Source organism: Phocoena phocoena, chromosome 1 (assembly GCF_963924675.1).
Source record: "Phocoena phocoena chromosome 1, mPhoPho1.1, whole genome shotgun sequence".
Lineage (NCBI taxonomy): Eukaryota > Metazoa > Chordata > Mammalia > Artiodactyla > Phocoenidae > Phocoena > Phocoena phocoena.
The window spans coordinates 139,579,398-139,605,143 of NC_089219.1; the positions used below are offsets into that span (position 1 = coordinate 139,579,398).

Genomic DNA, 25,746 nt, shown 5'->3' on the forward strand with positions numbered 1-25,746 from the left:
ACATATATATACACACACATATATATGTTTACCCATTAAATAAATATCAATAATATAGTATCATTTTTGATGTTATTTCACAGATATTACTTTCCTTAAATACTCCTGAAAAGTATAACTGTTGTGTTTGAAATGGAAAAGAGTTGCTCTCCAACACTACTGACTGCATTTTCTGTTTGTCTGTTTGTTTGTTTGTTTTTATCTATAAAGGTATGGAAACCTGACAAGCCCAAACTGTGAAGAAGTTGGAGGCCAAAATTCATCAGAGTCTAAGACGGTGATCAGGAAGTGAGTCTGCCTCTTCTCTGCATTACAAGCTCTCAGTCCAGACTTATTATCTTAAAAGAATGTAATTTAGTGGAGTTTTTAATTTCCTTTGGAATGTTGCCATGGTTTTTTTCCATAATACATGGAAAGTCATAGAAGTAATTTTTGACCATCTAATGCTATTCGTTTATTCATTCAGTAAACATGTATTGATCACCCACTCTTGGCCAGGCCCTGTGCTAAGGGATACAGCTATGAACAAAATAAGTAAGTCCAAGCTCTTATGAAGTTTATATTTTAGTAGAGAGAGAGAGAGACAAAGAATCCAGGCAAAAAAGAATGAAGGAGGGCAGGGGGGGCTAGATCCTGATGGAGACTTTGATTCACATAGGCTTTCTGATCTGATCTGGAGACATTGGAGCAGAAACCTGCGTGTGGTGCAGGTGAGGCCTTGTGAATGTCCAGGCAGGGAGAATATGGAAAAAGCTCTGCGGCAGGAACGGTGTTTGAGAACAAGTAGAGGGGTGAATGAGGCTGCAGCCAAGTGAATGAAGTGGCAAGTACTGGGGCATGAGATCTGTAAGGGCCCCTCATCACATGGAGGCTTTGGGAAGGATGCTGAATTTTATTCTGAGAAAGATAAGAAACACTTAACAGGCTTCTAGGAGAATAGTGCTATGGCCTGGTTTATATTTAAAAGGCCTGCTCTGGCTCTGTGTGGAAAATAGACCATGACATTGGGGACAGGGGCAAGAGTGGCAGCAAGGAGCCCGGTTAGGGCCCTTACATGGGTCCAGGCAAGAGGTGATGACAGGGCTTCCCTGGTGGCGCAGTGGTTGGGAGTCCGCCTGCCGATGCAGGGGACATGGGTTCGTGTCCCGGTCCGGGAAGATCCCACATGCCGCGGCAGCGGCTGGGCCCGTGAGCCATGGCCGCTGAGCCTGCGCGTCCGGAGCCTGTGCTCCACAACGGGAGAGGCCACAGCAGTGAGAGGCCCGCGTATCGCAAAAAAAAAAAAAAAAAAAAGAGGTGATGACAGCATGGACGTGAGTAGTAATAGTAGTTGTCGACATCGTCATTATAGGAGTGGTAACAAGAAGTAGTAGCTTGTAGTAGTGACAGCTTCTGCAGAAGTCCTGAAGGTGTTGCTGACAGGATGTACTGATGCAGTGGGTGCGGCATATGAGACAAAGAAGCGGCAAAGATGCCTCCAAGGGTCGTGTGTGAGCGAGTGATAGAATGGAGCCCCGGCTTTATGCGATAAGAAAGTTGGGTGGGGAGCATGTGTCAATAATTTCATCTTAGACGTGTTAATTTTGAGGTAATTGGGTGAGTGTAGATTCCAGGGAGCAGTCTAGACTGGAAGTATACATTTGGGCATCCTTAGTTTATACATGGTGTTTAAAGCTATGGGAATGGGTGTGACCTCCTGTGGATGAAGGGTAGATCTAGAAGGGAAAGGTCCAAAGACTGAGCCTTGGTTCCCTCCGGTACTGAGAGTTAGGAAAGCGGACGGTCCAGCAGAGGAGACTGGAACAGAACAGGCAGGGGGAAGGAGCAGAAAGAAGCTGTGTTCCAGAAGACAAGCGGAGAGGGGGTTTTGGAGGGGGCGTGACCAACTGTGTCTGATGCTGCCCAGACATCAAGAGAGAGGGGTCTGGGGAGTGACTCCTAATTTTGCCACACTTCCGTCTTTGTCACCCATGGCAAGCGCAGTTTTGGTGGATGCAGATGTGGGTTAAGAGAGGTTAGAAGGGGAGGAAGTGGGGACGACAAGTTTAATGACTCTTTGGAAGAGTTATGTTGTAAAGGGAAACAGAAATGGGGCGGAGGATGAGGGCAAGGGATGGTCTTTTCATTGTGCCTTTTTTTTTTTTTAAATGGGAGGTAGTTTATGCAGATGAATTTGATCCAGCAGTCAGTGAAGAAGAAATCCACGATGTAGGGGTACAGGCTGCTGAAGGAGTGAGGTTCTTGAGTAGACAGGTTATATACTAGGGTGCTTGAAACCACTCGTGGTTTCATTTTGGGATCAAAAGTTCAGGGAGGTAATCCTATGGAATTTTTAACTGTTCAGGCAATTGGCTGATGGACTCCTTTCTCCAGGAGCCAGGGATGTAAAGATGAGAAAACTGGGTATCTTTTTAACTCCTGAGTTAGTTGTCAGGTAGTTTCATAATTTTATTGGATGGGCTGTAACCTTCCAGAAAACTAAACACACCAGTGTAGATATTTGAATGCCAAGCGCAAGGTGTGGTGAGTGGAAGAGATACCTTATTCCTAGAGGGCTTTAGGGAGGCTTCTTGGAAGAGGTGACATCTGAAGCAGGCTTTGAAGGAGCGTGAAGGTTTGGATGGTAGAGCCGTTTAGGAAGAGGGGACAGTGGGATCAAATCAGGGAAGTGCAGAGTATATGATATCTGGGGCAACAACACAGAATTGGGGCAGCTGCTTCACTGTGTAGATGTTGGGTGAGGGCAGCTAGTGGAGCTGAAGTTATCGTGAAAGGTTTGAATTTCTCACAAATTCAAGAGGGTTTGGGCTTTCCCTGGTAAGCAGTGGGCAGTCAGCCCTAAAAAGTTTTTGCAGGAGGGAAGCCGTATAATCAGATAGGTAATTTGAGGGAATGGATTAGACTTACAACCTTTTTTTTTTCTTCTTGTGGTTCTTTATTATCTCATTGTTGTGCCCAATCCAGATGCCACTGCCTAGCCCATAAATGCCACATCAGCATCGCCTGGGAACTTGTTAGGAATGCAGAGTCTCAGGCCCCGCCCCAGACCTCGATTAGAATCTGCATTTTAACGAGATCCTCAAGCGATTCCTATGCATTTTAAAGTTTGAGAATCGTAGGATTAGAGGGCTTTTGTTGTCGTTAGTTTTGTGTATCCATGAAAACTTACGGAAATAATAATTTTTTTAAACCAAGAACCTTTTTAGAATGAATTTTAAAACATATGTTAAAGAAGAGATACTCTACGAATTGAGTGGTCAGCTTGTCAAACGTAACCTCGATCTGTGACCAGATGCAGCAATAAGCGTGTTGTTATCTACATATTTTGGAATTGCGCCACGTCTAGAGCTACCATTCAACCAGCCACCTGAAAACTCTGAGGAGAGTAACAGTATGAAAACTATCGAGAGCTTTGCTGTTTCCCAGGGGGTGTTTTGAGGTTAAATAGTTTTCTGGGAAGTGGCAGTTAAAGCAAATTGATTTGTACTCTGGACGTGAAGAGTCATGCTCATTCTTTCAAAGGCCTGTTCTAAAGCTTCATTCACATGAATTGTACACCAGGAACAGTAACGTGGGTGAGACTCCAGGATAAGCTGTTTTAAAGGGCTTTACAGTTATAAGCATATGAGGCCTTAACAAAGAGCTTCACATAGAACTCCCCTGAGGGGTCCATCATCTGAGGACAATGGTCCTTTCCTAAAGCCTCACAGTGAATTGGTAGAAAGTTCTTGACCCTTTTCTTCAGACTGAGTTGCCTTTTTAAAAAATTATGCCCGATGAAAATATGCCACTTTATCGTATAATGGGTCACTCTGTCCTACAGATACTGGAATGCTAAAATCCCTTCTCTCTGCTGACCTCTTTCTTCTTTCCATTTCCCTTTCTTCTGTCTTTTTTGGGTTTTTTCCCTCCACTTCTCCTTTTATTATTTTTCATCTCACTTGAGCATTCTCTTTTTGTTCTCTTTTTCACAAGTTACCCTTCTGATCATTTCTGTGACTTGATAGGGTCACTGCTTTGTCTGTTTTTGGAGGAAATCAGGGAAGCACCTTGTCCATTCCACATGCAACACATGGAAAGTTCCTCGATCATCTCAGAGCTGCAGCAGCTGACTTGTAGCAGTGACTGAAGGCTTCCTGATGGCTGATAGATGTGTAGGAGATATGGCTGTATGCCAGTTCTCAGTGGGGGAGTTTTGCCCCCAGAGGACATTTGGCAAGATCTGGAGAATTTTTGGTTGTTTCAACTTGGTGGGGAGGTGCTCTGGCATCTAGTGCGCAGAGGCCAGGATTGCTGCAAAACATTCTGCCATGTGCAAGACCGGCCCCTCTCCCCCCTGCAACAAAGAATTACCTGACCCTAAATATCAATAGTGCCTAGGTAAGAAACCCTGCTGGATGGCGATGAGGCTGCTGCAGTGCTCAAGTGAAAACTGTCTTTATTTATGAACATCTAAATATATGTAAAAATAATACCATACTTATTTGGAAATTTATTTATTTATGCCCCTTCTTATAATTAGGCGAATCCAGTGCTGAGGTGGCCGTGGAGCCAGCCTCATGGAAGGTGACGGGCCCTGGGAAACGAGGCTGGAGAACTCGGACTCAAGCTCCTCCTCCATCACTGTCACTTCACCTCTCGGTTTCAGTCTCTTTTCCTGAAAAATGAGTGCTCTGAGATCCTTTCAAGTTTAAGGATGCCTAGGATAAAATTTATTTAGCTTTCTTTTCATCTTCTTCTTTTTTTTGCGGTACGCGGGCCTCTCACAGTTGTGGCCTCTCCCGTTGCGGAGCGCAGGCTCAGCGGCCATGGCTCACGGGCCCAGCCGCTCCGCGGCATGTGGGATCTTCCCGGACCGGGGCACGAACCCGTGTCCCCTGCATCGGCTGGCGGACCCCCAACCACTGCGCCACCAGGGAATCCCTCTTTTCATCTTCTTAAAAATGAAAATGAATATCAGAAGCAGAGATATGGTCCAAATATTATATTGATTGTTTGAGAGGTGCCCTTTACTGCTTGTCTCTGTTGGAAAGATTGGGTAACCAGTTTTGATAAAATAGGAAAGAAAAAATACACAGCTTCTTTGATTTGCTTCTTATTAATCGTGACATCAGAACTGCTGGCTAGGATCATAAATAAAGAGATGGGCTAAAGCATTGTATTGTGGGGTCAGGCAAGGAGCAGCAAAATGCCCATTGTTTTCCTTTGCTGCAAATCTGTGTTCTTGTGATTTCAGGTGGGAAACAGACGGCAGGAATTCAGTGACATTCTAAGAAGTAAACATCCTGTTTTAGGACAGATGCCTTCAGTTTTGCAGCCCAGGGATATGGGGGGGTGGAGGTGGGGAATCACTACTGGGTTTAACTATGAAAAGGAAAATGCTCAACTATTGTTTGGTTTTTCAGTTTTTGTTGTAAAGCATAGAACAAGGCTTACATTTGATACAGGCTCCCAAGTCCCAAGGTAACAGTCTTTCCTGTATTTCTGAATATGGATCTAATGAACCTTTCAAAGGATAAAAGAACTTAAAAGAAGGCAAAAATGTAGAAATAACAGATGAAACAGTCAAGATGAAAGATTGGTTTCTGGTGTCTTGGACCACAACTGGCTAGTGTTCTTCATGAATTTCAAAAAGTATCTGGTTGTGCTGTGACTCTCACTTGTAATTCCAGTCCCGAGTATGCCCGGTTCAGGCTTTGTGTGATATCAGGACCTTTAAAGTTATCTGGCTAAAGTAAGAATTCCTTCAGTTGCAGGGAATTCAACTTGCAAGGATTTTAGATGTTGGGATCTTTGCCACACAGTGATTTCTGATGTTAGCACTAGACTGATGTAAATAATAAGTCATACCATGTTTGTTTCTACAATCCCTAAACTTGTCACTGTTGGGAAATCAGGGAACTCACTTCCTATGACAGAAGAAAACATCTCTGCCAGCATTCATTCTACCTGCGCCCCTTTCCTCCTTCCTGCCATCACTTTTACATGAGAAAATGCTATCTATTTAGAATAATAAAATCTGAACCAGATGGGAAAAGGAAACTTTCCTTAATGCAGATTTATTACAGTCATTGAATTCAGAAGTGAAGAGAACATGAAGAAGGGATATTAACCATACAGAGCCTTGACACCGTGAATCTTCACTCTCTGAAATGTATTTGAGATTAGAATATCATATATATATATGTATGTATACACACACAGAACTCTATTTAAAGATGTTTAAAACTATTCAGGAATTACGCTTTTTTATTCCTTTTAAAAAATTACTATTGTAATGTTGAAATAGTTACAGTTTTTTTTCTTTAATTGACTCTCGTCACTTCCCTTCTGGAATGCCATGTTTTGTTTTCTCAAACTCTTTACCATAGCAGTGGTTTAAACCACTGAAATCATACTGCTTTCATCTCCAAACATTCAGATGATATAAAAGTCATTCTTGTAATCTTTTCCCAGAAGTTGTAAATAGTGACACCAGGTTTTAGTTCAGTGGTAAAGAGCCCTATAAATATTAGTATCTAAGATATTAGAAACATTCTAAAGAAAAGGGAGATGAGTTAAAGGAAGTTGGCTGTAATTCTTTATATCTGGGAAACTTTACAGTGGAAGGTATTAACAAATCTTCCCAGTGAGTTCGCAATCAATATTCATTCCATCAAATTCAAATAACCTAAGAAGGCAATTGAAATCAATCTGAGTGATTGTAACAAAAATGGGGCAAAGAAAGAAGAGTAAAGAAAAAAGCAAAAATAAGATTTAAAACTCCAAATTTAGAAGAATTAAAGGCTATAATGTGAAAGGAATATTTTTAAAAAGTAAAACAAAAGTAGAAATGGAGATGCAATAAGCCACATAAAAGAGCCTGGTATTGTCTTTAAAGCATCCATACTGGACAAAGAAAAACAAAGTATAGTTTTAAAAAAGTCACTGAAATCTTGAATCAAAATTATGCATTTAAGGGAAGAGTGCAGGCTCCCAAGCAGAAATCACTTTTCTAATAATGGAGGAATGAAACAACATCGATAATCATTGATTCAGAGAGAAGAATAAATGGCCCCCTGAGAATCTCCTAAGGTCCTCTACATGTTAGAGAAAGGTAAAGAGACATCACAACCAGACTCTGTCCCTTGATCACCCTGCAGCGTCAGAGATGATAGAAATGATGATACCACTGTCACCTCTCCGACCACCACCACTGGCTACAGTTTGGGGTGTACTTACCTTAGTGCAAGGCTTTCTGCTAGGCATTTTGTACCTTTTTTTTTACCATCACAGACATGCTGTGAGATATTGTCCTGATTTTATAGGTGTGTAAACTGAGGCTCTGGAAAAATTACATGCTTTGACTAAGATCAAGCAACTGGTTAATGACAGGTCTGATATTTGATCTCAGGTCCAATTGACTCCAGGACTTGGATTTCTCACCATTTTGCTCTCAGGCCTGTTATTTCAAAAATAGCGGTTGGGATCTCTGGTGCTCATAAATTCTCCCTGCCCCCTCACCCCTCCCGCCATATTTGTCTATATTACAGTAAAAGAGCTGCAGAGAGAAGTGCATGAGGAACTAGGGTATAGTCTCACCATTGTGACTAGTGCTTTAGCTTGTTAGCATTCTGAGATTGTACAGTTTGGGATTATTTCCTTTAGCCTGTGTTGTTTTGCCTGGCTTTTTAATGAAATGAACACCCCGAACAAGGTCCCCAAACAGCTGTTAGAAATGTGGAAGTTAGGCTTGTTTCCTGGGGAAGGAGATGGGTTGGAGGATGTGAGGAAAGAAGAAGGAAGACCAGATTGGTCAGGCCCATCAATCTGAGCGCCTGCTTCCTGTTCTTGGTGCCTTGTAGCATCTGTCATCCCCAACGGAAACTCCATTCTAATGGTGAAAACTGTAGAACGCCTCAGCAATTTTTTCATTAGAGGCCTATTTATAGCATAAAAACTCCCTTCTCGGACTGTGAGGAATTGGAGAATAATGAGTTACTGAGGTCCCTGAAAAATAACTTTGGTGAGCGGCGGTGTCTCTTTCTAATAATAATGGCTAGAGTTCATTGGCTGCTTCATAGGAATAGTCCCTGTGTTAAGTACTGAGTATCCTTTTAATACCCTCATAATAACCCTATGTGTTATTATTCCTGTTTTACAGATGGGGAGTCTGAGGCATAGAGAGGTTAAGGAACATGTCCAAGGTCATACAGTGAATAAATGAGAGAGTGGGATTTAACCCAGGCTTTAACCTCAACACTGTGTGGTCTCTACTTCTTTCCCTGTGATAAAAATGAGACTATTTCTCTTAAGTACTTAGGTTGGACCCTCTTGTTCATCTTTTTTTCCCCCTTAGGACATTTTAAACAACAGTTTTACATTTATATAAAAATTGAGCCAATAATACAGAGTTCCCGTATACCTTCCTCACAGTTTCCCCTATTATTAACTTCTAACACGAATATACACGTGTTATTATTAATGAATCAGTGCATTGTTAACTAAAGTTCATAGTTTAGTCAGAGTTCCTTATTTTTACGTAATGGCCCTGTTCTGTCCCAGGGTCCCATCCAGGATACTACATTACATTTAGTTGGGATATCTCTCTAGGTTCCTATTGGCTGTGACAGTTTTTGACTTTTCTTGTTTTTTATGACCTTGACAGTGTTGAGGAGTACTGATCCAGATATATTTTAGGACACCCCTTTATTAGAATTTTTCTTGTAATTAGACTGATATTTTTCCTCATAGTTAGACTGAATTTATGAGGTTTGAGAGAAACATCACAGAGATAAAATACCATTCTCATCACATACTTTCAACATGATTTACGACTGTTGATGTTGGCCTTGATCACCTGGATGAAGTTGTTATTTTTCAGGTTTCCTCATGGCATATGTCTTTTTTCCCCCTTCCTTTCTATACTATATTGTTTGGAAGGAAGTCACTATGCACAACCCCTTTGGTTTGCTTCCCTTCTTTTAGGGTAAAGTATCTACCTAAATTATTTGGAAAACTTCTGCATGGGAGATTTGTCTCACCCATTTATTAATTTATTCAGTCTTTTATTTATATCAGTATGGACTCATGGAAATTTATTTATACTGTGGGCTATAATGCAATGCTACTTTATGTATTTTATTGCTCAGATTATTCCAGCTTTGGCCATTGGGAACTCTTCTGGTTGACTCCTGTGTCACTTTCACACATCCCTATTATTGGATTTGAGCCCTTCCTTACTTTATGGCACTACAAGACGTTCTAGACTCACCTTGTATATTTCCCATCCCAGTCTTAGAATCAGCCATTCTTCAAGGAGACCTGGTTCTTTTTTTTTTGTTTTTTTTTAGATTTTCAGGAGACCTTAAAGTTTTATTTATTTATTTTTTATATTTATTTTTGGCTGTGTTGGGTCTTCGTTTCTGTGCGAGGGCTTTCTCTAGTTGCGGCGAGCGGGGGCCACTCTTCATCGCGGTGCGCGGGCCTCTCACTGTCGCGGCCTCTCTTGTTGCGGAGCACAGGCTCCAGACGCGCAGGCTCAGTAGTTGTGGCTCACGGGCCCGGCTGCTCCGCGGCATGTGGGATCCTCCCGGACCAGGGCTCGAACCCGTGTCTCCTGCATTGGCAGGCAGATTCTCAACCAGTGTGCCACCAGGGAAGCCCAACCTGGTTCTTTTTATTGGAGAATGATATTAGAAACCAAGATCTGGGTGCTAGGTGTGCTCATCGCTACTGGGGTGTCATTTCTTCTGGCCCTGTCAGCTGACATGGCTAGGAAATATATGTGTAAATGCATATACCTATAAATATTTCTATGTATAACCATCTATATATTATATTAAATATGAATTCTTACTGATGCCTTCAACTCTAATCCTTACCACATGGACCATTCTAGCTTCCTCCCCTTGCTTATTTGTGAGTATCCTCTCCAGCAGTGAGAAAACCGGCTTCTACCCTCTGCCTTCCATTTACTTAATTGTTCAGTTTCAGTATATATGTATAGCAGTATCAGAATCGTTAACTCGTACCCCCGAGGGAAACAACTTTCTCAACCCGAGTCCAGTGTTGATGTGTAGTTCCTTTTGCCTTTAGTCCTTAATCTTATAGATTGTAATTCTTCTTTTTTAAAATAATGAAAATAGCTAATGTTTTTGAGCACTGATTATGTCTTAGGGACTATTCTAAATACCTCAGATATATTATCTCTTTTAGGCCTCCTAAGAACTCTGTGAGGAGGGATCTATTACTGTATGCATTTTACAGATGAGGAAGCAGAGGCATAAAGAGGTTGGGTTTGTCTGACTAACCAGAGAGTCAGTCTGACTCCGGAGAATGTGTGTAACCACATCGGCTATACTGCTCATGAAAAATAGGCACTTAGGAGACCTCTTAGTTTTGTTCCTTTTCTAATGGAGTGCAGCCACTGACATACTGAGTAAGGTTTGGTAATATAGGATTGAGTCTCTGCACAACAATTCCCTTCAGTTTCTGTAAATTTACATGCAGTTGCCAGGATCTGCACATGTAGTTTGGGAATGAAAGACAGGTGTGTAAACACTTGATTTTAAGTTATTGGTTTTGAGCTCATCTCCTCCTACTCTTGACCCTTTCTCACCCATATTTACTCTTTATACTGTGTGTCTTTCCTATCCCAGTCTTTTTCTTCCTCATTCTTGCCTTGGAGGTTTTCCTCTTCTTTAACTGCCCATGGCCCTTCACTGGCTTTTCTGCCCTATATTGCCTTCTGGTGCTTCGTCCCTACTCTGGCTTTGTTTACATTTATTTCCCTGGGTCTCTCTTAATTCCTCTTTTACTTTCCCTCCCAGCGTTCTAACCTCTACTCACCACCAGTACCAAAATGTACAATGGAAAATGTACAAGAGAGCATTGCAAGATTACCTTGATGAGTCTAGATGATGTTTCCATCCTTTACATGCTTTTACAGGCAAAAAAAGGAAAAAAAAAATCTCTGCATCTCCCTTTGTTCTTTCTCATCAGGAAAACCATCTAGCCAGGGGTCTTAGAGGCAGACTGTAACTGGCAGCCTTCCCAGAAACAGCAGAAAATCATTCTGTGACTAGGAGAACAAGGTGGAGGGTCTAGCTCAGAGTCAGTGTCAAGGTTACTTTGCTTTCTTTCCCTGAAGGGCAAAGTGCATTGGCTCCCACCCAGAGGGCCTGGCAGTGTCCTGTGCTACACTGCTTCAAAGGCCACCCTCTACATAGATCTTTTTACCTTTTCATTATCTATATTAGGGAAAGATCCAATTCTTGGAGAGTATCCTAAAATAGAAAAAATGTTTTGCTGCTTTTAAAAAATGTTTCCATGTCTAATCTTCTTCTGCTGATGATTAAGTAACGATAAATTATTACCTCAGGGCTTCCCTGGTGGCACAGTGGTTGAGAGTCCGCCTGCCGATGCAGGGGACACGGGTTCGTGCCCCGGTCCGGGAAGATCCCACATGCCGTGGAGCGGCTGGGCCTGTGAGCCATGGCCGCTGAGCCTGCGCATCTGGAGCCTGTGCTCCGCAACGGGAGAGGCCACAACAGTGAGAGGCCCGCATACCGCAAAAAAAAAAAAAAAAAAAAAAAATTACCTCAAATAGATTTCTGGGGAGAGAAAGCTCTAAATGGACAGAGTTATTCTTTTTGTCATAATAATCCTATTTCTTGGCTTGGAAGTTATATATCATGGGAGCGATGACCTCATACCTAGAAGGTTTTTTTTTTATTAAACCTTTTACCAGTTCTAGAGTATTTTACTACCTATGCGATTTTAACATGATTTAATGCATTTATCTTAAAATCCCTGTACGTATTAAAAATCTGTAGTTTGAGCATAATAGCCTAATGCTCACCTCAGTCAGCCCTCTTACTCTGCATTGCATGCCTGAAGGTCCCTGAGAGTGATTAGAAGTTTTGTACTATTTCCTTATACCTCTCAGCTAAGACATCTGTCTGATGTCTTCCAACCAGGTATTCTTAAGTGTGATTTCTGTTTGGCTAAGAAATCAAATGAACATAGCAAATCTCATTATGCTCCATTTCTCCCCTCTTTTCCTATTCTTTAAACAGTTCTTCCTTATGTCTCTTAAAAGTGTTTTGCTTTCTCTCACCTCAGGACCTTTGCTTACGCTGTTACCCCAGAGTCTTCACCCTGCTAATTCTCCCTTATCCTTAAGATCTCAGCTTTAACGTCATTTCCTCAGGGAAGCACTCCATGGAGCCCTGACCAGGTTTACTTTCTCTGAAGGTAAATACCCTAGACTCCCCTACTGTGACATTCATCACATAAATAGTTTTCGGGAATATGGAAAATAAAGGGTACTCAATAAATATTAGTTGGATTAGTGAATTCATTTTCCCCAGGGGTCTGTTCTATTACAAGTCTTAGAAACCGCATCTGGGTCTGGACACGACTTCCTTCCTTCACATACTGCAAGAATTTGCACCTTGCCAAGGATGTCTGAGGTAGAGAAAGCAATCCTGGTTGTCTGCTCCACCATCAGATTTGGGTCTTGCCCCTGCTCTCCCCACCCCCCATCCAGTCATTCTTAATCAGACACACACGTTCCCTTGGGAGTGAGGAGTGCTGGCTTTTCTCCTTACTGAGTTTAGATTATGTCACAATCTTAATCTTTCCATTTGGCTTCAGAAATTACTTCTTCAGTCTTCACAAGTTTTTTTTTTTTAATTTTTTAATTTATTATTTATTTTTGGCTGTGTTAGATCTTTGTTGCTGCGCGCGGGCTTTCTCTAGTTGTGGTGAGTGGGGGCTACTCTTTGTTGTGGTGCACAGGCTTCTCATCGCCGTGGCTTCTTTTGTTGCAAAGCATGGGCTCTAGGCGCGTAGGCTTCACTAGTTGTGGCTCGCGGGCTCTAGAGCGCAGGCTCAGTAGTTGTGGCGCACAGGCTTAGTTGCTCCGCAGCATGTGGGATCTTCCCGGACCAGGGCTTGAACCCGCGTCCCCTGCATTGGCAGGCGAGTTCTTAACCACTGCACCACCAGGGAAGTCCCTCTATTACACTTTGATGTTCCTGAATTGGTCTGTCCTGAGGGGGGCTAACTCAGGGGTGTGTGTGTGAGTGTGTGGTGTGTGTGGCGTGTGTGTGTGGCGTGTGTGTGTGTATGTGTGGTGAGTGTGTGTGTGGTGTGTGAGTGTATGTGTGGTGAGTGTGTGTGTTGCGTGTGAGAGTGTGGTGTGTGTGTGTTTGTGTGTGTGTGGTGTGTTGTGTGTGTGTGAGTGTGTGTGTGTGGAGTATGTGTGGCGTGTGGTGTGGTGTGTGTGTCGCGTGTGTGTGGTGTGGTGTGTGTGTGGTGTGTGGTGTGTGTGTGGCGTGTGAGTGTATGTGTGGCGTGTGTGAGTGTATGTGTGGTGAGTGTGTGTGTGGTGTGAGACTGTGGTGTGTGTGGTGTGTGTGTGGTGTGTGTGTGGTGTGTGTGTGGTGTGTGTGTGGTGTGTGTGAGTGTACGTGTGGTGTGTGTGTGAGACTGTGGTGTGTGTGTGAGACTGTGGCGTGTGTGTGGTGTGTTGTGTGTGTGTGTGTGTGGCGTGTGTGTGGGGTGTGTGTGTGTGGCGTGTGTGTGTGTAGTGTGTGTGTGTGGTGTGTGTGTGGTGTGAGTGTATGTGTGGTGTGTGTGGTGTGTGTGTGTGGTGTGAGTGTATGTGGTGTGTGTGTGTGGCGTGTGTGTGTGGTGTGTGTGGTGTATGTGAGTGTGTGTGTGTGGCGTGTGTGTGGCGTGTGTGTGGTGTGAGTGTATGTGTGGTGTGTGTGGTGTGTGGTGTGTGTGTGGTGTATGTGTGGTGTGTGTGGTGTGTGTGTGTGGTGTGAGTGTATGTGGTGTGTGTGGTGTGTGTGTGGTGTGTGTGTGGTGTGTGTGTGTGGCGTGTGTGTGTGGCGTGTGTGTGTGTGGTGTGTGTGGGGTGTGTGAGTGTGTGGTGTGTGTGTGGTGTGTGTGGTGTGTGTGTGGTGTGTGTGGTGTGTGTGTGTGGTGTATGTGTGGTGTGTGTACGTGGTGTGTGGTGTGTGTGTGAGTGTGGTGTGTGTGAGTGTGTGGTGTATGTGTGTGTAGTATGTGAGTGTGTGGTGTGTGTGTGGTGTGTGTGTGTGTGTATGTGTGGTGTGTGGGTGTGTGTGTAGTGTGTGTGTGTGGTGTATGTGAGTGTATGTGTGGTGTGTGTGTGGCGTGTGTGTGGTGTGAGTGTATGTGTGGTGTGTGTGGTGTGGCGTGTGTGTGTGGTGTGTGTGTGTGTGGTGTATGTGTGGTGTGTGTGGTGTGTGTGTGTGTGGTGTGAGTGTATGTGTGGTGTGTGTGGTGTGTGTGTGGCGTGTGTGTGTGGTGTGTGTGTGGTGTGTGTGTGTGTGGTGTATGTGTGGTTTGTGTGGTGTGTGTGTGTGGCGTGTGTGTGGCGTGTGTGTGTGTGTGGTGTGTGTGGGATGTGTGAGTGTGTGGTGTGTGTGTGGTGTGTGTGAGTGTGTGTGGTGTATGTGTGGTGTGTGTATGTGGTGTGTGGTGTGTGTGTGAGTGTGTGGTGTGTGTGTGGTGTGGTGTGTGTGTGTGAGTGTATGTGTGGTGTGTGAGTGTATGTGTGGTGTGTGGGTGTGTGGTGTGTGTGTGGTGTGGTGTGTGGGTGTGTGGTGTGTGTGTGGTGTGTGTGTGTGAGTGTGTGGTGTCTGTGTGTGGGGGTGGTGGTATTTGTTCACAGTGTTTGCCTTCCTCCAGCAGGCCTGGAGCCACAGGTGTTGCATGAGCATGGTTTGTATTCTATATCACTCTATTTTACGTGGCAGTTTCCTTGAGTTCTTTCCATGAGTGCTCATTGATGTTCACTGAGCCATACCTTTTTTAATCCCTTCCTTTTGTGATTTACGGCAAGTAGTCTTAAGACTGCTAACAGTTGTGTTTCTCTCCAGATACCTCAATATCCTTATTGACATTATGTCATTTGAAATTCAACCGATCAGTGTCAGGTAGATGAAGGCAGGTATTATTATGTCTCTTCTCCAGATAAGGGTCAGTGGAGCTAAGTGATCAGTCCCACTCCCATTGTTCACAGGTGGCACAGTGAGGATGGGAACCAGGTTTTCCTCTGGAACCTCATTTCTTATTCTGTGCATAGAGCCAAGTAGCTTCTCTAGTTTAACAGTCACACCTTTCCTGTAAGGTTGTGACTTTTAACGAGGGCCTCCCTTCGTTATTAAGGTTCTTTACACCTTCCAACTAACCAGTTCTGGTTAGGATGTACCTTAGATCTTAGGAGTGGAGCCAGGAAAGGTAAGATGGAAAAGTCACTGGCCAGTAATCCTGTTGTCTGTGTCATGATTTTGTGATGTTGCTTTCCCTTCTGAAATTTCAAAAGTTTCACATTTTATCTGCTTCTTAGCCTATCAAGAACAGAAAGTTTCTTCCCAGGACTGGCAAACATAAAGCTGCTCTGAGCTTTGGGCACACGTCCAGGCCATTCCAGAAAGCCTGCCTCCCTGGGATGCTGATAAAACTCTGCTAATAAGAGGGCAGGGGTCTGCCTTGTGTTGTATTGTGCTGTCTGTATATGTCTTTTCCTTCTTCTCTTTATTCTTCCTCCTCTGCCTTCATTTCTCTTTTGTCTGAAAATGCTTTTTAATTCAATGTCTGGGTTTGTAGTGACTTTTCAAAGCCTTCTTGGCGCTAAGCTGTGGGAAGGGCACTGTCACAAAGAGTAAAATGAATAGATTAACAACGCTAGTAGAAAATACCAGTCTGAGGAGGACAAAATGTGCACCTAAAGGTGAATCCAGTATGGATTAAGGTCCCCCTTCAGAATTCCCCTGGACCTTCCAAGGCTGCAGCTTTCCATGGAAGGAAGTCCTATACAACGTGCCCCATAGAAATATACAAGTACACAGAGATGTAAACAAGGATATTCATTTTGTAGTTGTAAGTGTGAGAACCTAACAATAACTTAACTACCTGTGCACTAGTAGAATACCTATATTAATTATGGTGTGTGCATGCAATGGATACTATGTAACCCTGAGAAACAGTGAGAGCTAGAGGTCCTGGCGTGGATGGAGAGGTGTCTATGACATACTATTTATGGGGGAAAAAAAATCCATGGTTTATACATATGACATCTACTTAAATATGTAAACATATCCATAGAAAAGTCTAGAAGGATATACTCCAAACTGTTCACACAAGGTCATGGTAATAAGATTAGAATGAAGGGGGGTAGATATTTTGTTGTTTTAATTTATAGATATTTGTGTATTTGTGGTATTTACTTTTTTCAATAAATTGTTTTGTAATTTTAAAACTAGCAATTATGGGGGGTAAATGAGTAAATGACATATTGATATGTTTTAACATCTGTCTTTCACTATAATTTTGGATTTCTACCTGGGTTTCTTTTAGGTTATGAACTTTTGAGGTGTTATCAGGGTCATTGAGTTGCTGGTCTCATTGTTGGTTGGATGCTCTTTTAGATTTTTAATTTAGTGATGTGAATTATCATCCCTCCATATCTGTCTTTTAATCACTGTCATCGAAAGAGTATTCCCTCATTGAAATATTAAAAAATATTAAGTGAGTGATAGTACTAATTAAATTAAATCACCCTTCTTTTGAGAAGTGCAAAACCGTTCTGTAAGAGTCACCATAATGTATGCAAACGTCAGGTTTTCCTGAGTTCTGTGCTATCACCCCACCTATGTGCCTACCCCAGTTCTGGTCTCAATGCTCGTCAGCAAAGAAGGGAAATTATTCACAGAAAAAGTCATCTTCCTTATAAAAACGAAATAGTAGGATGCCGCCTCATCATTATCTTCTTCAATTCGTGATATTTGGTTTTGGTGAAGAAAGGAGAAATAATGAGTGCCGTGTATGGGCTCTCAAAATAATTGAAGTCCATCATTTCAGGGGGAGTTAGGGCTTCACCATATGAATTTGGGGGGCCATAAACATTCATAAATAACATGATGTGACAAGTGACCCGAATATTGAAGGTTCACTGACTAGAAGTTCATTAATTTCATTTTGCTCGTTCTTTCAGTTAATCCCAGAGCCCAGATTAATTTCTTCTAGCTTTCTGTGAGGGAATGAAACTTTTGTTTCTTTTTTGAATCTGCACTGAAGATTTAGAAAATACTGAATTATTTCTATGGTTTTACATGCCAACCTTAATTAGTGGTTTTATGTCATCTACTTCTGCTGTAGCTATGTGAATATTATCGTTCCCAATGTCTTCATGTCCATATTGGTGAAACAGTGATCTCCACAGCAGTGAAAACAGTTAATTTCTTTCCCTTCTGTGTTTGTACGTCAGTTCCAAAAGTTCAGCATTAGATTGGCTTTAGCTGCATTTCTGCCTTGATCACAGTCTAGCTCTCTGCTATGCACTTGAGACCTGTGAAGTTTAGACACACCTATGAAAGTCCAGGCGGCGGTTTCATATATACGGATCATTATATCTTCTCGTTTCTTTACAGTTCGTTAACTAAGCGAACAATTTGTTTGAAGTCTAATCAGATGGTAATTTTAAAATCTGCTAGACATTTTTTTTTTCAGCTGAAAAATTTTAATTAGGTCTTTCGCTAAAACAAAGTGTCCCAGCTCTGTCAATAAAACATGCTTGGATTAATTTAGAGTCCCTGTCATCTTCTCCGGCCATCGTCAATGGATGCACCTTGTTCCTGGGGCTGGCTGGTCATTAGTGAGGCAAAGTACCGTGTGCATGGGACACAGCCTAGCAAGTGCCCGACTCAGGAGTGGCTGTAAAGGCTTCTTTGAATATGAAGCGCAGGACAATAACACTCAAAAGTTGTCCTTTTTGTCAGCTGTTTGTCTCTTCCATTGAGTGAGGGGCTGCACCTACCTTAAAGAGAACAAGCCTGTGTTATTAGTAACATGAAAGGAGGGAAATGTGCTCCCATGATGACCCGGTCTCTTTTTGTGCCCTGGTCCTTGTTTCACCCAAGGTGGACTCAGCTGAGCCATCAGAAGAAGTCGCCCTCTCGATGAATGGCTTTGCTTATCAAGTTTTTCTCCTTTACTTTTCAAAACCTAACTTTCTACTCATACTGATTCTCCCACTGGAAACACATTGTCCTCTGGTAGTTTGAAAAGTGAAAGGATAATTTTGTGAGGACGTTTTTGGTGCTATGCTGAAACCCTGGTGATCTTTGTAAAATTAAATTTACACATTATCTTTCCTAAACCTAGGCCCTTCCGTCTATCAAAGTTCTGGCCCACTGTCTGTTATTTCCTAAAATGTTATCACAGTAGATTTTGTGGTCTCTGACTTGAGTGAATCCAGAATTGGAAACACATAATCTTGTTGTATACAGGTTACTTTGAAGTTGCTTCAGGACTCACTAAATCTTCTCTTCCGTGTCTTTTTTTTGCCCTATGTGGGTTTTTCCAAAGTTTATGGTCCTGTTTTTGTTGGTTTTTTTTGTAACTTACCAGTCTTTCCCCAGCTCCCCAACCACCACTTAAAATAATAAAAGGTAGTCAGGCTGTTTTCAGATGCTTTAACTTCACTGACATTGCTGGGAACTTCTAGGGAACTATCCGTTGATCACTTGCCCAAGGTTTCCTGAGGCATGGCTGGGACAGGCTCTGGTGTCCAGGGCTGGTTTTGCGTCTCCAGAGCCAGTTGAGTACAGTGACTTTCTGTTTTCTCTTTCTCAGTGCAATCGCCTCCATCCTGAGGGCCTGGCTTGACCAGTGCGCAGAGGACTTCCGAGAGCCCCCTCACTTCCCTTGCTTACAGAAACTGCTGGATTATCTCAAGCAGATGATGCCAGGCTCTGACCCAGAGAGAAGAGCACAGAATCTTCTTGAGCAGTTTCACAAGCAAGAAGTAGAAACTGACAGTGAGTACTTGTTTGATTCCAGGGAAGAAGCTAGATTCTGATCCTGCAAACCTCCACAGTGAGGAAATGTTCTCCCTGTACTTGTTGAATAGGAGGCCTTGGTTTCCTGCAGGACAGGCTGCTGGGGGATTGGGGGCTGTGGTAAAATTCTCAAGGTTATTGAAGTACTAATTACAGGACCTATATAGCATTTTAGAGCAGAGAAGGGGATATTCAACATCACCTAGTCCAACTCCCTCATTTTCTACGTGAGGAAACAGTGGCTCAGAGGTGAAATGATTTCTCAGGGTTTCCTTTAATACCATAAAGAGGACGATCTCCTTGATGGTCTTTTACCTTTCCTTGTCATCACACACCCTGCTGAACTTGAATTTGCTCTTCATTATCTGCCTAATTGATTCCTCCTTCTAGCAAATGAAAACGCATCACAAACCACCACCCCCATTCAGCAGGCGAGGAATTAAATCCAGTTCTGCTCCTGTCCTCACAAAAGCTTGAAAAGCTCAGAAAAGATGTTTCTCCTTCAGCCGGAAAGCATCCCTGTAATCTGTCCCCTACTGGGGCAGATTACCATCATTTCGCATCTCTGATGGCCTCATCCAGAGGAAATTTCTGTGGCTGTTTTTTCCTATCTGAGGAATTGACTGCCTATTTTCAAGGACAGAGGAAGGGCCACCACTGCAGGCCACGGGCGGCTTGGAACCATCAGGCTTTGAAGAAAGTCAGAAAGAGGCTAGGGCGGTCTTTCAGTGTGACGTTTTATCCCCTCACTGGCTGCTGGGGGATGGTTGCCATGGCAGCTGACCCACTTGGAGCTTCTGACAGGCACTTCCCTGAAGTGACGCCTGATTTCCTCAGTGAGGGAAAGGAAATGGTTCCTCAACACTGATAAGGGAAGCTGCATCAGTGCCAAAGAAAATAACCTTAAATTCCAAACAGAACCTGTTGAATTTTTTACGTGTGGGGGACCAGAGAGGGGAAAATGCAATTGCATCATTAAAAGCTGACTGCCAAGTCCTCGGTATCTCCGATGACTTCATTTGCCGGGAATGTTTGAATACCAGGGGCACTCCTCCAGCTGCCGGACCTCAACTCCCTTCAGGGCCTCCCCTCCTGTCTTTGTGCTGGAGTGGATACACCATTAGAGCCCAGCTGTCCCCACGGGAGCTGCCCCTGGCTTCCGGCCTAATTGGGGAACCGGTGGGACCAGTGGTTCATTGTTTCCAACCGGGACTGGAAGGCCAGCTCATTTGGCAGGCTGAGGCAGGGGAGAACGAGATGGCCTGACTTTGGTAAAGTTTTTAGGCAATCCCAGAAATGAATTTTTTCTGTGTTTGGAAATTTTTAATCAAGAACTCTCTAAACTCTCTGTTTATTAAGTACAGGAATCATTACCGAAAAAGAGTTTTAGGAGCTTGGTTCCCATGTGCTTTTTTTACCCAGTTTCATGCTGGCAAAAGCAAACAAGCTCTCCTACATGTTTTCCAAAAGTGAAATCTTGCTTCAAGTTTTTACCTACTTACCACCGGAAAAGAATCAAAAGCAGAAACAGTGAAAGCATGGACTAGACCCTGGAGAGAAAGGACCATGTAATCTTCAGATACAGCAGAGTTGATCCAAGGCACATATCAGGCTGCTATGGAGTGTTGGGTGAATGAGATCAAGCCTTAGCACATATACTCCTTGGCTGAAGTGGGCCAGCCTCTGCATTGCAGAGTGACTGGGACGGATTTATGCACAGTGGTTAGCAAGAGGGTTGAGAGGCCCATTCTGAACCTTTGGGATTTCAAATATCTTATTCCTCCACCCAGTGAGAGAGGACCAGAATTGTGTGGAGGAAAAGTGGTGAAATCATGGGGTTTTAGCTTTCTTTAGCTCATGCTTGTTTGTGTCTCAGACTCCAGAGGCAGGCAGAGATCCCCTCCTTCCTTACCTGGTTGTAACCAACCCCGTTCACATCAGTACCTTCAACTCCAGGGTGAGGCGGCCAGTCTTAAATCACATACCTGTCACCAAAGTTGGCAGATACCCACGTGGTGCTCTGACAGGGGAGGTGATGTAGGGTCCACTCAGCACCCCTTTTCCCCTCGGAAACTAAGAAACGGTCACCCCAACTTGATCCAAGATGCCTAAAAGTCTTTTATTCTGCAAAGGCTTACAATGTAAACATTCTGGGGGAGTAGTAACGCCCTGATTTAAATGTCTGCTAAGATATAACTGAATGCAGCTAGATTTTTCTTCTTGAGAATGGATTTGACAGGCAGAAGAGCAAGGAGTGTGAAAGGGGATGAGGTTGGGGAACAACCCAGGAATTGGGGAAGGTTTCCCCGGAAGAGAGGCTAGGGACCCAAGGTAAACGTCTTCCAGGTCCACAGTCTTTCACAATGGAGACTGGAGGTCCTGTTCCATGTGCTGAGCACTTATGCTTTTGATTTGGAGCCCTAGGTAGAAAAAATTTATTTTTTCCTACTTCTTCAGTCTGTATCCGATTAATTTGCTAATCGATGATCTTATCTCTAATAAGGCTCAGGTGAATTTAGCTTAAGGCTATCCTACTGCTTCATGCATACTTTTTTTTTCTTATTAGTCATCCATTTTATGCACATCAGTGTATACATGTCAATCCCAATCTCCCAATTCATCACACACACCCCCACCCACCCCCACCGCTTTCCCCCCTTGGTGTCCATACATTTGTTCTCTACATCTGTGTCTCAATTTCTGCCCTGTAAACCGGTTCACCTGTACCATTTTTCTAGGTTCCACATACATGCGTTAATATATGATATTTGTTTTTCTCTTTCTGACTTACTTCACTCTGTATGACAGTTTCTAGATCCATCCACATCTCTACAAATGACCCAATTTCGTTCCTTTTTATGGCTGAGTAATATTCCATCGTATACATGTACCACATCTTCTTTATCCATTCGTCTGTCGCTGGGCATTTAGGTTGCTTCCAAGACCTCGCTATTGTAAATAGTGCTGCAGTGAACATTGGGGTGCACGTGTCATTTTGAATTATGGTTTTCTCTGGGTATATGCCCAGTAGTGGGATTGCTGGGTCATACGGTAAGTCTATTTTTGGTTTTTTAAGGAACCTCCATACTGTTCTCCATAGGGGCTGTATCCATTTACATTCCCACCAACAGTGCAAGAGGGTTCCCTTTTCTCCACACCCTCTCCAGCATTTGTTCTTTGCAGATTTTCTGATGATGCCCATTCTAACCAGTGTGAGGTGATACCTCATTGTAGTTCTGATTTGCATTTCTCTAATAATTAGTGATGTTGAGCAGCTTTTCATGTGCCTCTTGGCCATCTGTATGTCTTCTTTGGAGAAATGTCTATTTAGGTCTTCTGCCCATTTTTGGATTGGGTTGTTTGTTTCTTTAATATTGAGCTGCATGAGCTGTTTATATATTTTGGAGATTAATCCTTTGTCCATTTATTCATTTGCAAATTCTGAGGGTTGTCTTTTTGTCTTGTTTACAGTTTCCTTTGCTGTGCAAAAGCTTTTAAGTTTCATTGGGTCCCATTTGCTTATTTTTGTTTTTATTTCCATTACTCTAGGAGGTGGATCAAAAAAGATCTTGCTGTGATTTATGTCAAAGAGTGTTCTTCCTATGTTTTCCTCTAAGAGGTTTATAGTGTCCGGTCTTACATTTAGGTCTCTAATCCGTTTTGAGTTTATTTTTGTGTATGGTGTTAGGGAGTGTTCTAATTTCATTCTTTTACATGTAGCTATCCAGTTTTCCCAGCACCACTTATTGAAGAGACTGTCTTTTCTCCATTGTATATCCTTGCCTCCTTTGTCATAGATTAGTTGACCATAGGTGCGTGGGTTTATCTCTGGGCTTTCTATCTTGTTCCATTGATCTATATTTCTGTTTTTGTGCCAGTACCATATTGTCTTGATTACTGTAGCTTTGTAGTATAGTCTGAAGTCAGGGAGTCTGATTCCTCCAGCCCTGTTTTGTTCCCTCAAGACTGCTTTGCCTATTCAGGGTCTTTTGTGTCTGCATACAGATTTTAAGATTTTTTGTTCTAGTTCTGTAAAAAATGCCATTGGTAGTTTGATAGGGATTGCATTGAATCTGTAGATGGCTTTGGGTAGTATAGTCATTTTCATAATATTGATTCTTCCAATCCAAGAACATGTTATATCTCTCCATCTGTTGGTATCATCTTTAATTTCTTTCATCAGTGTCTTATAGTTTTCTGCATACAGGTCTTTTGTCTCCCTAGGTAGGTTTATTCCTAGGTATTTTTTTCTTCTTGTTGAAGTGGTAAGTGGGGGTGTTCCCTTAATTTCTCTTTCAGGTTTTTCATCATTAGTGTATAGGAATGCAAGAGATTTCTGTGGATTAATTTTGTATCCTGCAACTTTACCAAATTCATTGATTCGCTCTAGTAGTTTTCTGTTGGCATCTTTAGGATTCTCTATGTATAGTATCATGTCATCTGCAAACAGTGACAGTTTTACTTCTTCTTTTCCAATTTGTATTCCTTTTATTTCTTTTTCTTCTCTGATTGCCATGGCTAGGACTTCCAAAACTATGTTGAATAATAGTGGTGAGAGTGGACATCCTTGTCTTGTCCCTGATTTTAGAGGAAATGCTTTCAGTTTTTCACCATTGAGAATGATGTTTGCTGTGGGTTTGTCGTATATGGCCTTTATTATGTTGAGGTAGTTTCCCTCTGTGCCCACTTTATGGAGAGTTCTTATCATAAATGGGTGTTGAATTTTGTCAGAAGCTTTTTCTGCATCTATTGAGATGATCACATGGTTTTTATTCTTCAATTTGTTAATATGGTGTATCACATTGATTGATTTGCATATATTGAAGAATCCTTGCATCCCTGGGATAAATCCCACTTGATCATGGTATATGATCCTTTTAATGGGTTGTTGGATTCTGTTTGCTAGTATTTTGTTGAGGGCTTTTGCATCTGTATTCATCAGTGATATTGGTCTCTAATTTTCTTTTTTTGTAGTATCATTGTCTGGTTTTGGTATCAGGGTGATGGTGGCCTCATAGAATGAGTTTGGGAGTGTTCCTTCCTCTGCAATTTTTTGGAAGAGTTTGAGAAGGATGGGTGTTAGCTCTTCTGTAAATGTTTGATAGAATTCACCTGTGAAGCCATCTGGGCTTTTGTTTGTTGGAAGATTTTTAATCACAGTTTCAATTTCATTACTTGTGATTGGTCTGTTCATGTTTTCTATCTCTTCCTTGTTCAGTCTTGGAAGGTTATACCTTTCTAAGAATTTGTCCATTTCTTCCAGATTGTCCATTTCATTGGCATAGAGTTGCTTGTAGTAGTCTCATGCATACTTAATTTTAGGTGGAAGTTGAAAGCTAATCCTAACATTTTGAGGATTCTAAGTACTTCTTGAGAACTCTGAGGACTTCATCAATATTTCTGACACCAGAATGGCCTGTTCTACTCCCCAGAGCCTGGCCTGCCTTCATGTCCATTCCTTCCAGGCTTCTGATTATAAATGGCCCAGTAATTAAGAACTGCATAGTTGGGGGGTTTAGGAAGTAGTTGGATCAGTGTTTGAGCTGATCAGAGGGTTTGAGGGAGCCCCCAAATGAGGGTGACCCCCTGAATGTAGCCCAGCTTTGTTTCTCTAGACTTTGCCTAACCTGGCTCTGTCCTTGACCAAGGAACCAGTGTTTGTCCAGGTGACAACATGAGGCCTCTGAACTTAATAACGCAGCTAGGAACAAGCAGAGCCTGGGAAAACCTCCATTTCACTCAGGTTTATTGTCCTTGCTGTTCTCTCCCTGTGGGTTTTCTAAAGGAGCAGCTCTTTTCTTCCTAAATTAAAAAAGTCCAGTTGGACTCTGTAAACAAGGTTGTATACAGCAGCACCAAATTACTAATTTTTTTCCACCTGTGAACAGATGGGTTTCCCAGCACCATCTCCTTCAGCCTGGAAGAGGAAGAGGAACTGGAGGGTGGCGGGTCTGCAGAGTTCACGTGCTTCTCAGAAGATCTCGTGGCTGAGCAGCTGACCTACATGGATGCAGTACGTCTTCTCTTTGTGCCTCTGATGTGCTTCTACTTAGAATGTGGGGAGTGACAGTACTGGTGGCCCCGGGTCACATGATTTAAGTCTTTCCAAATCCCTGAGAGAGGCTGTGCCTGTAAATGCAGAGTGAAGATGTGATTTGAATCTATCATCTGAATAATTCAGGCCTAAGCTCTTCTTACAATTCTGGGAGAAGGTGCTTTTTACTTGGCACTCAATACCCAGAGGGAAATAAGAATTCTAATTCTAGGGAAACAAAAATCTATCCTGTTCCATGGGTATTTCTCTCCCTTTAGACTCATGAATATTTCAAGATCCAAACTGTTTATTTGGAGGATTGTAAAGGGGTCAAAGTATAAGTTAGGATAAAATAAATTCACTGAATCCACATGTGACTATATCTGGCAGCTCATTTCCACATGTGCTTCCTGGTCTTTTGAAGTTTGGATATTTTTGTTAGCTGTACATATTTGGTTTCATCAGCCACGTTTCATAGCTCAGTGCTAGCTGGTTAAAGAAAAAAGGGCTGTTATCAGTGATCACAATGGTTTTTAGCTCTTCCACACTTAGCACTTTAGAGGAAGCAGCATAGAGTTTCCATCTAGTTAACATGCAAATAGATTCTCAGAAGTAAATCAGATAGTCTATATAAAGTAAATCCTGGTGTTCTCTGTTTTACACAAGCCCTTGCACGTCTTGTATTGAAATTGTTGTACAAATGAGAATCAGATTTGTTCAACAAATTTGTTGTTGTTTCACACACTGATAGCAGAAGAGAAAGATGGAAGACTTCATTGGCTATGACTTTTAGGCAAAGACCTGGAAACCAGGCTTTAAATCCCTCTTCCTTTTACTGTGTGATGTTGA

The 25,746-nt window shown here is 42.5% G+C and overlaps 1 protein-coding gene across 4 annotated transcripts in view; it reads left to right on the top strand.

Moving 5' to 3' along the window:
• Positions 1 to 25,746, top strand: part of RGL1 (ral guanine nucleotide dissociation stimulator like 1) — a 177,260-nt gene that overhangs the window by 107,433 nt on the left and 44,081 nt on the right. For all 4 annotated transcript variants that reach the window (XM_065896243.1, XM_065896338.1, XM_065896312.1 and 1 more), the window contains 3 exons: positions 211 to 288; positions 18,658 to 18,842; positions 24,752 to 24,876. In XM_065896243.1, the coding sequence (XP_065752315.1) occupies positions 211 to 288; positions 18,658 to 18,842; positions 24,752 to 24,876 (388 nt within the window). The remainder of the gene's footprint in view (positions 1 to 210; positions 289 to 18,657; positions 18,843 to 24,751; positions 24,877 to 25,746) is intronic.